The 11,407-nt window shown below is 36.0% G+C and overlaps 1 protein-coding gene across 2 annotated transcripts in view; it reads left to right on the forward strand.

The window, feature by feature from the left end:
- Positions 1-3,284: 3,284 nt before the first annotated feature.
- Positions 3,285-11,407, forward strand: part of LOC119579524 (myeloid differentiation primary response protein MyD88-like) — an 18,874-nt gene continuing 10,751 nt past the window's right edge. For both annotated transcript variants that reach the window (XM_037927396.1, XM_037927397.1), the window contains exons 1-9: positions 3,285-3,322; positions 4,492-4,597; positions 5,641-5,774; positions 6,117-6,301; positions 6,427-6,543; positions 7,045-7,172; positions 9,768-9,936; positions 10,761-10,923; positions 11,056-11,245. In XM_037927396.1, coding sequence (XP_037783324.1) covers positions 5,647-5,774; positions 6,117-6,301; positions 6,427-6,543; positions 7,045-7,172; positions 9,768-9,936; positions 10,761-10,923; positions 11,056-11,245 — 1,080 coding nt within the window. In that variant the 5' untranslated portion in view covers positions 3,285-3,322; positions 4,492-4,597; positions 5,641-5,646. The remainder of the gene's footprint in view (positions 3,323-4,491; positions 4,598-5,640; positions 5,775-6,116; positions 6,302-6,426; positions 6,544-7,044; positions 7,173-9,767; positions 9,937-10,760; positions 10,924-11,055; positions 11,246-11,407) is intronic.

Consider the following 11,407-nt stretch of genomic DNA (forward strand, 5'->3'; position numbering starts at 1 on the left):
GTACCTGCAGTGCTTATGACGAATTAGAATTAGGCACTCCACAAGGGGGAGTATTGTCCCCTACACTGTTTAATCAATAATTTGTTAAAATCCCTGGGGTCAAAAGAAGCAAGAAATACGGTCGTAATGGAGAGAGAGGGATCTCTCTCACTCTCTCTCTCTCTCTTGCTCTTTCTCTCATTCTCTCTTTTTTTCTCTCTCATTCTCTCTTTTTCTCTCTCTCTTTCTCTCTTCTCTCTCTTTCTCTCTTCTCTCTCTTCTCTCTCTTCTCTCTCTCTCTCTCTCTCTCTCTCTCTCTCTCTCTCTCTCTCTCTCTCTCTTATATATATATATATATATATATATATATATATATATATATATATATGTATATGTATATATATATATATATATATATATATATATATATATATATATATATATATATATATATGTATGTATATAAGGCCGCGGTGGCCGAATGGTTAGAGCGTCGAACTCAAGACTGTCACGACGGCAATCTGAATTCGAGGGTTCGAGTCACCGACCGCTGCGTTGTTCCCTTGGGCAAGGAACGTCACCTTGATTGCCTATCTAGGCACTGGGTGGCCAAGCCAGCCCAAGTCAAGTGCTGGTCCCAAGCCCGGATAAATAGAGAGAATGATTACCTAAAAAAGGTTCCACTGGCACTCTCCGTGGAAAGGAACTGGGGACCCTACCACGTACTCACTCCAAGAGCATCACAACAGGAAAACTACAATTGAGTATCATGCTGTGACCACGGCGGCTCAGACATGAGCCTACCGTTAAAAAAATATATATATGTATATATATGTTAGCGTTTTGAAATTTCACTCACTTGTTTATGGAATTTACTTTATGAATAAAATGATTAATACTTTATAAAATAAAACTAACGGAGAAATAAAACCTTAATAATTTGTATATGCTAAGAATAAAAAATAAAAAACTCAATTTTGAAAGATGTATAAGGATATCAACATCACGTTTTTCGGATGAAGTACGCAAAAAAACAAAACAAAGAAAAACGCAAATTTGTGGGACTGAAGAGGTCTTGAGAGACAGCCACAATTATTGAGGAGTGATGTGTCCAGCTGTCATTCTGGTAAGATTTAATTTTATTGATTTTCAAAACTTGTGTTTATCATGGTGTGATAGGTGAACATGTGATTTAAATATTTATTACATTATATATGGTTACACTGCGAATGGAATTTATACCAGTAAATGAGTCGCAGACTGTAGCCGCTGGCATCAGCGGTGTGACAGTGCGACCACATATCATCCTCTCCTAGATGCCCAGACCAACTCGGGTTAATGGTTTCCACGCAGGCCGCGACAAGGGACGCCTTGGCCCTTGTGTTAACAGATGTATGGAGTGGGTGAGCCTCACGAAGGGGACCATGAGTGGTGTGTAGGGCAGGGTGAGAGTTAACACAGGCCTGACAACACGTACATCAGGACTGATCTGGAGACTTATTAAAGGCCTTGACTGTTCCCGCTATGCGTACGTATCAAACACATTAATGTATAAATGTAGATATCATTTGCACATGTATATCATTGTACAATTTATGTATTATAATATAGAAGAGTACTTGGCAAACAGTGTAACATATAGACTCTCCGGTTGTAATAGTATAAGCACTGGTTAGAAATATTGTAAGTTAACGTAAATCTAATTGTGACAGTGATTATGATTGTTATATATTGATTACAGGTTTGACCGCATTCCAATAAATTGTGAAGCGAGTACAACGCAGTGGTATCAGTCACCTCAAATTGACACAAATAATCTAAGCTTGTAAAATGGCGCTTACACAGACAAACCGGCATTCCTTACCTTGCAACGTACCAAGCCCATGGTCAAGGCCGTAAAATATATACAATATATATATGTATATATATATATATATATATATATATATATATATATATATATATATATATATATATATATATATATATATACACACACACACACACACACACACACACACACACACACACACACACACACACACACACACACACACACACACACACACACACACACACACATATATATATATATATATATATATATATATATATATATATATATATATATATATATATATATATATATATATATATATATAAACGCATACTCCATAATGAAGAACTACAGATACCAATCCAGCTATTAGTCAACTGTTAACAATTCCATACATTACTGCACGCCCGTTTTAGGAGCGGGCACAGAGTGCAGCTGCTCGGGGACTTCCGCATACTGAATATGATTTATTTTTCAAAGTCAGTATATATCAGTTTTGTATTTGAAATAGTAAAAAGGAAATATTCCCTTTGGATTTTATAGTTAACTTCGGCTATGTCTTCCCCCATGGTTAGGGGTCTCTACATGTCTAAATCAGATCCTGTGCTTATAAATACAGTGTATTATGTTTAGAAAACACCAAAACCGCGTTTAATATCCTGGCACCAGAATTGGAAAGTCATGGCTGGGGGCAACTGAGATGTCTTTCCAAGGAAAACCATAGTCATCAAATGTCGTCATAGCACATTGATTTCAAGTGTACTCACAGTATAAAAATAGAGTGGAAATGTATTATGTATTAAGTTCTGTTCTACTTATATCAATGTCCATTTCATTTCTTAACAAATGCAAAAAGGTGTTATTAAGAAACATTTTAAATTAAAGAATATGAGAATGCTCCAGTCCTCCATGTAAGAACAATATCAGAATTTAATATAATTTTTATTTATGCATGAGAGAGAGACAGCAAATTTTAAGAAGAGTATAGATCACCTCAACCGTTTCAAAACATGAATACAGCTATACGCTCTGCTGCAGACCGTGCATAACCTGTCCTAATTACTCTTGCCAGCCTTTTGGGGAAAAAATGGAATCACTTCAGAACGAGATGGCTAGACGCATACTAGGGGCGCCTAATGGTCGAAGACAGCAAATCTTATAGTGGAAGACAATGTCTCAACCATCAAGATTGTGCAGTAGCTTGCAACATGCCTTTAGGGATATCTGCAAATCCCTTCAAAATTCTTTTTTTCCGCAGCCAGTGATTAATATGCAGTATAATATATACATAAAGAGCTTGAGAAATAACTCAGTGTTACATAGACACCGATATATAACAAATTTCGTGAACGTCCTCTCTAGGAAAATATACTTCTATATAGAAAAAAATATATGAAAATATTTTATTTCACGACCAACACAAAATCGATATTCTTAAGTTACTCCTAGAAAAATGCGACAGAAAACGAAATCTTCATCAGCTGACTAATGTAAACAAATCAACAGGTGGGTGTTGTGTGGTCTTATATTAGAAGTGATATTATCGACTTAAGTGTGGTAGATCATGGTTTTTTAATGCGTTTAATGTAATATGAGATAATGTTAGGGTGACATGGTAAGAAATCATGACAAATAACTTTGGAATGTGCGTATGATTCGCTTACTTTCGGGATAGCAACCTTGAGCCCAAAAAGTAAAATTTTCCAATGTGATGGTGTGACATTTGTTCAAGATCTTTGGTGTTGTGTAGGTTATTTGGTTATCCATCAGGATAATCCATCTTTAATCCTTGCTTCGAAATTCCGAGGTTAAACAGCTGTTTGAGTCACGATTTGCAGTGACCTTGATATTTCATGGATTTGCAGTGGTCATTGGTTTCGTTTTCCGTTTCGGCAATATGCAAGTTGATTCTATGCCGATTTTCTTGCGGTTTTGTGTGAAATTTGTTACTAACTCGTAGGATGTATTTCAGGCCAAGGATCACTTTGAAATGATGTGTTATTTCATGTTAACAACCTAGTAAGGAGAGATTTTCTCTTTTTCTCCCAAGTTTTATTGCAGTTCTTGTGTTATAGCAAAAGTGTACATAAATATAACTTATTTTTCCTTTGGCTACTTGCTATTTAGGTTTGTAAGCCTCTTCAGTTGTATTATCATTAGGTTTTGAGTGTTCATATTTTCTGGTTTTATAATTCCAACAGCACTAGATTAAGAAGTATATTAGGTAAATCTCTATATTATTATCAATTACCAGTCTGTAGACTTTTTATAGTACCAAAAGTCAATTGTGATAATATGATTCCAAATTACTGGAAAACTGGCTGATTAAAAATTACAAATTTGATATCCTTTACTACACTGAGCGAGACTTCCTTCATATTATCTAGCATTGTTTGTTAGTATAATCTACTGAGATATTTTATGGGATTCACTTAGTTACTTTTATGAATTGTGAGTGTGATTATCATTACTGCTTGTAGTGTGAGTAATATATAGTGATTTGTGAGATATGATCATATGAATTTGGAATCAAAAGTTCTGGCTTTGAAGAGAACCCAAGGAGGAAAGGTTATTTTCTTCTGATTTATTTTTTTACATGAATAATTATATATATAATTATTTCTTTTATGTATTTTTTGTCTAAATTTGAAGCCATTGTGCTTTTTTACATGTAGGGTGAGGTGAATATAGAAATCCACCAGCCTTGAACAGGATGTTGAAAGAACATCAACAGGATCTTCTGCACCATTGAAGAAATTCTTTCTGGAAGACATTTTGCAGGTAAATGACAATTTTACATGAACCTGTGAATTATAATGGCATAATTTCCTGGCTAAATGTTTAGATGTTTTATTTATCACTTCTTTTTCATTTCCCTCTGTTATTTCCCCATCTGTCTCCATCTTAAATTTCCATCTTCATCTCCATCTTGACCTCCCTCCCCTACTGTTTTTCCTTTTCCTTTTCCCATTCCCTTTCTCTGTCCCCATCTCTGTCTCTTCTCTCTCCCTTTTCTTTTTCCTCCCACTTACCCTCTCCCTCTTGTTCTCCATTTCCTTCTCCCTCTCCCATGCCCTCTCCCTCCCCCCATCTTTCTCTCTCTCTCTCTCTCTCTCTCTCTCTCTCTCTCTCTCTCTCTCTCTCTCTCTCCTCTCTCTCTCTCTCTCTCTCTCTCTCTCTCTCTCTCTCTCTTCTCTCTCTCTCTTTCTTTCTCTCTCTCTCTCTCTCTTTCTCTCTCTCTCTCTCTCTTCTCTCTCTTCCTCTCCCTCTTCCTCTCTTTCTCTCTCTCTCTCTCTCTCTCTTCCTCTCCTCTCTCTCCTCTTCCTCTCTCTCTTCTTTCTCTCTCTCTCTTTTCTCCTCTCTCTCTCTTCTCCTCTCTCTCTCTCTTTCTCCTCTCTCCTCTCTCTCTTCTCTCTCTCCTCTCTCTCTCCCTCTCTCTCTCTCTCTCTCTCTCTCCTCTCTCTCTCTTCTCTTTCTCTCTTCTTTCTCTCTCTCCTTCTCTCTCTCTCTCTCTCTCTTTCTTCTCCTCTCTCTCTCTCTCTCTTCTTCTCTCCTTCTCGTCTCTCTCTTCTCTCTCTCTCTCTCTTTTCTCTCTCTCTCTCTCCTCCTCTCTCTCTCTCTCTCTCTCTCTCTCTCTCTCTCTCTCTCTCTCTCTCTCTCTCTCTCTCTCTCTCTCTCTCTACTTCTTGCTCTCTCTGTATCTCTCTCTCCATATCTGTATTCCCTCAACATTCCCTCTCTGTCTCTTGTCTTGCTATCTACCATTCTCCTTGTTATTGCAATGCTTCCAAATCAAGTCATGAATAACTGCAATGGTATTCCAGATTACAATGATGTCATTTCGTCGGGAAGAAGTGGCAGAGGCTCCAGTACGGATCCTCAGTCCAGCTTCTAAACAGTATATGGCAACTAAACTCGATTCAAGGAAAATCCTCTTGGTTAATGAAGGCATACATAGGTGAATATGATACAAGATACTTGTTTTCTTTTTCTTGTGTAAATGCTTGTGATATTTAGGTTATTTTATATAAAGATTTTTTGTGAACTTTATCATGCATATATAAATGTTAATGTATTTTTGTTGTGGTTTGTTAAATATTAATGAATGAGTAATTTCGTCTGAAGAGGAACTCGTGAAGAGTTCGAAACGTTACGGTTTAGTTTCATTTTCTACTGTGGCTGTTTCCCTTTTCATCTTTGTGTACACGTTACTGTGTTTGTGTTTGTGAGTAATTTAGTGTTTAGGAGACTCATTGTTTTTTAATTTATGTATTGTTGATACATGTAATGAAATTGACAGAGACTGGAGAGGGTTGGCTGAACAGGCTGGACTTGATGTTAACAGTATCTGCAGTGGAAAGATATCTCCAACAGAACATTGCTTACATCTGTGGGGCCAGAAGGGTGGACTTATAGGACAACTTTGGACTTACTTGGAAGCAATGGATCGCTTTGATGTCATTGATGATACACTTCAGATGATATGTAATATGATTTTTCAGCTGTGGAATATGGAAGTGAGATGAAAATAGTTTTTATGGTATTTCTTGCATGTTATGTGATGCACTTCTTTATGAATCTCTTTTCATTTTGGTTCCTTCCATGCACAGATGCTGATTATGACAAGTGTATGACTCAGAGTGGAGGGGCCTTGACAGCTGTTCCTCCACCATTTGACCAAAGGGTGCCACAGATAGCAGAACAAGATAGCCAAATCCTTACTGTAGGTAAGGAACATTTGGCAGGTTTTGTTTACAAGTTTGATTGGTGAAAAGAACAGGGGGTGTTATTTGTTCACATTAGTGAACATAAGTACCAAAGTGGATATTGTGTATTTTTTTAATACATTGCAGATATATTGCATCATAAATTTTGCAAGGAAAGCAATAATTTAAATATATATAGTTTATTTTGATAACTATACCAGATCAAGTTATAAGATGTGGAGTAGCATGTGTTAGTTATTATAGAATTACAGAGGATATAATTTAAGAATTGAAATATAAATAAAGTGTCCAACTTTTGTATTTTTTGCCAGATTATTTTGTAGATATCTTCCATTAAGTATGTTTGATCCTTCTGTAAAATGTATTTTTTCAAGAGTTATTATGTACTATGATGTTCTTCTGTATGTGTTTGATTATTTTGTTTGATTATTTAGTTGATTGATTTAGTTGTAATCTACCATGTATGTATTTGTTTATTTATGTATGTATTCATTTTTGCAGATGATCTGAACAACCTCAGCAAAGGTCTTGGACTACAGCACTATGATGCACTTGTCTTGTTTGCTGATGAAGATATTGACTTCGTACAAGAAATGTTAGAAAAATTAGAGGGAGAATATAATCTTAAGGTAAGTTAATGTGTATATACTCTTTCTAATCTTATCCCGATTTTTCATGTTATCATTAGGAGTTATTGCTCATTGGAGTGAATTAATTTTGTAATATATAGATCCAGTGAAACTTGATACTTATATGTATGTGAGAAAGAAGACTTTGCTATTAGGCTTAGCAGAGATAATTTGTAGAATTCTGGCTTCTTTTGTCATATTAAATTTTGAGATAGCCATAAAGGGGACAGAACCCGTATTATTATTATTATTATTATTATTATTATTATTATTATTATTATGATTGTGTTTTATTAGGCCCTGGTACAAGTCTACATCAAAAGTCAGTGAATGAATAGGACAAAATATTTTAGCTAAACCAGTCCAGTATCTGAGCAACCTTACACAGAATATTGTTTAAACAGATTTTTTTCTAGTCTTCTTGAAAAAAGCTATGATTTGAAAATCAGGCATTGAGGTTACTAAGCTATATTGATATTCTTGCAGACAAAACAGTGGCTGATTATTGCTGTGGGTTATACCAAGGATGTAGAATATTTTTAGAGAAAACACAATTTTATGCTTTTGATACTTGATTTTTATTTTCAATGTTGTTCATCAGTTATGCTGATATTTATACAGAGTTCAGAATAATCATTTTCATTTTTGTATGACTTACCTCAATTAATGTAGGCTTTTTGTTTTTAGATATATTAAAGAAAATATATATTGGATATATTGAAGAATTTTTTTCCTTATTCCCCATGTAAAGAATGAATTTGTGTATCAATAATTATGTAGAGACATTACATGTATCAGGTGTATGAATAAAAAAAAAAATCTATTTATTTTTATATTTTTATTAGGGAGTCAGATGCCAACAGAGATGGACAAGCTTTGATAATTCTAAAAGACTAGGTCATATTGATATTACAACCATACTTGGTTTAGTAGCTCTAAACAACAGTAACAACTGTCTGATTGGATTTAGCAGTCTCTTCATTGGCGAGACTGCTATCCATTACTTCCAAATCAAGTAGAGTTCTTGCAGAAAGCACTAGGTTAGTTCTGCATACCTGCAGTGGTAGTAGGGCCTCCTCTCAGGTCATAGAGTGTCTGGTGAAGGATCTTTATATGTGCCAGTTGGAAGCTGACATTATTTCAGTGCTTTGACAGAATGCAGGAGGATAATCATCCAAGTCCTCCTCTTCCTCCTTCTCCTCCTCCTCCTATTTCTCCTCCTCCTCCTCCTCCTCCTCCTCCTCCTCCTCTTCCTCCTCCTCCTCCTCCTCCTCTTCTTCCTTTTTCTCCTATTCCACCTCCTCTTGCTATTCCCAATCTTTCTCCTATTCCCCTCCTCTTGCTATTCCCTATCTTTCTCCTATCCTCCTCCTCCTCCCCCTCCTCCCCCTCTCCTCCCTCTCCTCCTCCTCCTCCTCCTCCTCCCTCCTCTCCTCTTTCTCTCTCTCTCTTCTCCTTTTTCTCCTATTCCACCTCCTCTTGCTATTCCCAATCTTTCTCCTATTCCCCTCCTCTTGCTATTCCCTATCTTTCTCCTATCCTCCTCCTCCTCCCCCTCCTCCCCCTCCTCCTCCTCCTCCTCCTCCTCCTCCTCCTCCTCCTCCTCCTCTTCTCCTCCTCCTCCTCCTCCTCTTCTTCTTCTTCTTCTTCCTCCTCCTCCTCTTCTTCTTCTTCTTCTTCTTCTTCCTCCTCCTCCTCCTCCTCCTCCTCCTCCTCCTCCTCCTCCTTTTCATCCTATTTCTCTTTCTGTTCCCGCACTTTCTCCTATTCCTCCTGCTCTTCTTTCTCCTCCTGCTGCTCCTGCTCTACCCTCTGTTCTCTGTAATCCTCCTCCTATCTCTGCTCCTCCTCCTCCGCATCCTAGTCTACTTCCTTTTGACACTACTTCCTCCTCCTGTGCTTCATCCACATCTTCATTGTCAACACTTCCTCCTGTCCCTCCTCTTTTCGTCTTCCTCTTCCTCCAGTGATGTGCTTATAGTGTCTGGCTTGGGACAAAATCAGTTGTAGTGTTTTCTCAGATTTCAGATAGAGTGAAGTATGCTAATGGCTTGATAGCAATTAATACCTTTTGTGATATCAGTCATGGGATGACTCTGATAGGTTAGTTCTGGGAGCTAATATCTTGTGTCTATGAATCCACTGAAGTTTCATTTTAAATTCATTGAGGATTTTTCACATTATGACAATACAGGAAGGATTAAGTGCCATTGCACATGAATGTAGGGGCAGCAGGGCTGCAGTTTAAGAACAAGAAAGAGTGACAAATGGATGGCTTGTTTCAGCCTGGTCCTGACTGAATGGCAGCATGAAGAGTGGAAAGGAAGAGCCTCATTTGAGGGCTAGTGCCATGTTGTGACACTGTGGCCTTCCTTGAATGGAAAGTTTATTAAAGGGAAATCTCATGTTGTGAGAGGACAGGATATAAAGTTCAAATGCCTTGCTTGTGCTCACTCTTCCACTTGTTCCTTGTTTCTCCTTTCTCTACTTCCCCCCCCTTCTTTTCCTTCTTACTTGCCATTTCCTACTATATCTCTTCTTCATCCTCTTGTGTTATAGATTGTGTGATATAATGCATTTTCTTTATTCTTGCAGCTTTGTCACAAAAACAGAGACCTAATTGGTGGTCTACAGTTTGAGTCTGAAAGCATTGTTAAACTCATCATGGAGAGGTGCACCAGAGTCATTGTAGTTTTGTCTCCAGAATTCTTAGAGTCCAGTACAAACACCTTTTTCACTTTATTTGCTCATGCTCTCAGCGTAGGTAAGTTTTGAATGTGTTCTTTTTTTTTATTAATATACCTATATTTTTATATTTGTCTTGAAGGTGACGAGTTATGCTGAATTGTTTATTATCGTAAATTCATGAATTCAAATTACTGATAAGATATTAGAGAAAATAAATATTAAATTGTTAACTCCCTCCTCTTTACAGTAATGATAAATCATTATCCTATTTCTATTTTTCATGTTTCAAGGTGTACATAAGGTGGTAAGAAGTATGTTTTTACTCTGTGTTTGTTTTGTAGATGATAAAGGGATATGAAACTAGTGATTTAAAATGTTGTTTTTTGTGTGTGTATATATATATATATATATATATATATATATATATATATATATATATATATATATATATATATATATATATATATGTATATATATATTTATATATATATATTTATATATTTATATATATATGTATATATGTATATACACACACATATATATTTATATATATATATATATATATATATATATATATATATATATATATATTTTGCCTTATATTACCTTGAATACTTTTTAATTGTAATAACTGATGTATTTTAAAATGTATTCATTATATAGAAATATATGACCATCATCCTTTAAAAATAAATTGATTTAAATCCAACATTGTATTAGCTCTGATGAAACCTAACACTATAAACAGTTACATTTGTATTTTATGAAATCATTTTTAAAGACCTTCCAGATAATTATACTGGCATTTTGTATTTTAAATCTATTTTCTTCATTTCTTCACATTTATAGTGATTGATGAGGTTGATGTCAACTTTAGCTTATTTTAACTCAACCCAACAGATCAGCGTCGTCGCATAGTCATTCCTTGCCTATACAAGCCATGTGTAAAACCTGCTGTGATAAGTTTCTGCCACTCCCTTGATTACTATAGGGCAAAGGGCTATTGGAATTACTGGGAAAAGCTACGTGATTCTCTAATCTGGCAACCACAAAATACTCCCAGGTAACTTCTCTCTTCCTGGCACTTCTCCTCCTCTGTTGTTTATACACATATATGACTGTTTACTGGATGCATTTAAGAGAGGAATTGTAAATAACCTTAAACACATTATGTGAGGAAGAAAAATACTTTCAGCACACCAAATGCAGAATCAAGACAAAGAATACGAGAGGTGTCTGGGTCGTCCACTTCTTCACAAGTGTCAGCCAATTCACTTAGTCTTACTACACCTTCACCATCACAGTCTTCAGGTTTTTTCTCAAAATTGTTGCGTAAATCAGATGGAAAGGGAAAGAGCAAGGCAGGAACGCCACCTGTTGAAGATGTAAGTGATTGTTAAACTTTTGTTTGGATGGTAAATACTTTACAGTATCATTGTATTTGATAACTAGATTTGCCTCTAAGTGATATGTTACTTCTTGATCACTGCAAAGTAAAAAAAATTATTGTTGTAAAACCCACACTACCTTTCTTTTTTTTCTTTTAT

This window comes from Penaeus monodon, chromosome 12 (genome assembly GCF_015228065.2).
Source record: "Penaeus monodon isolate SGIC_2016 chromosome 12, NSTDA_Pmon_1, whole genome shotgun sequence".
Classification (NCBI taxonomy): domain Eukaryota; kingdom Metazoa; phylum Arthropoda; class Malacostraca; order Decapoda; family Penaeidae; genus Penaeus; species Penaeus monodon.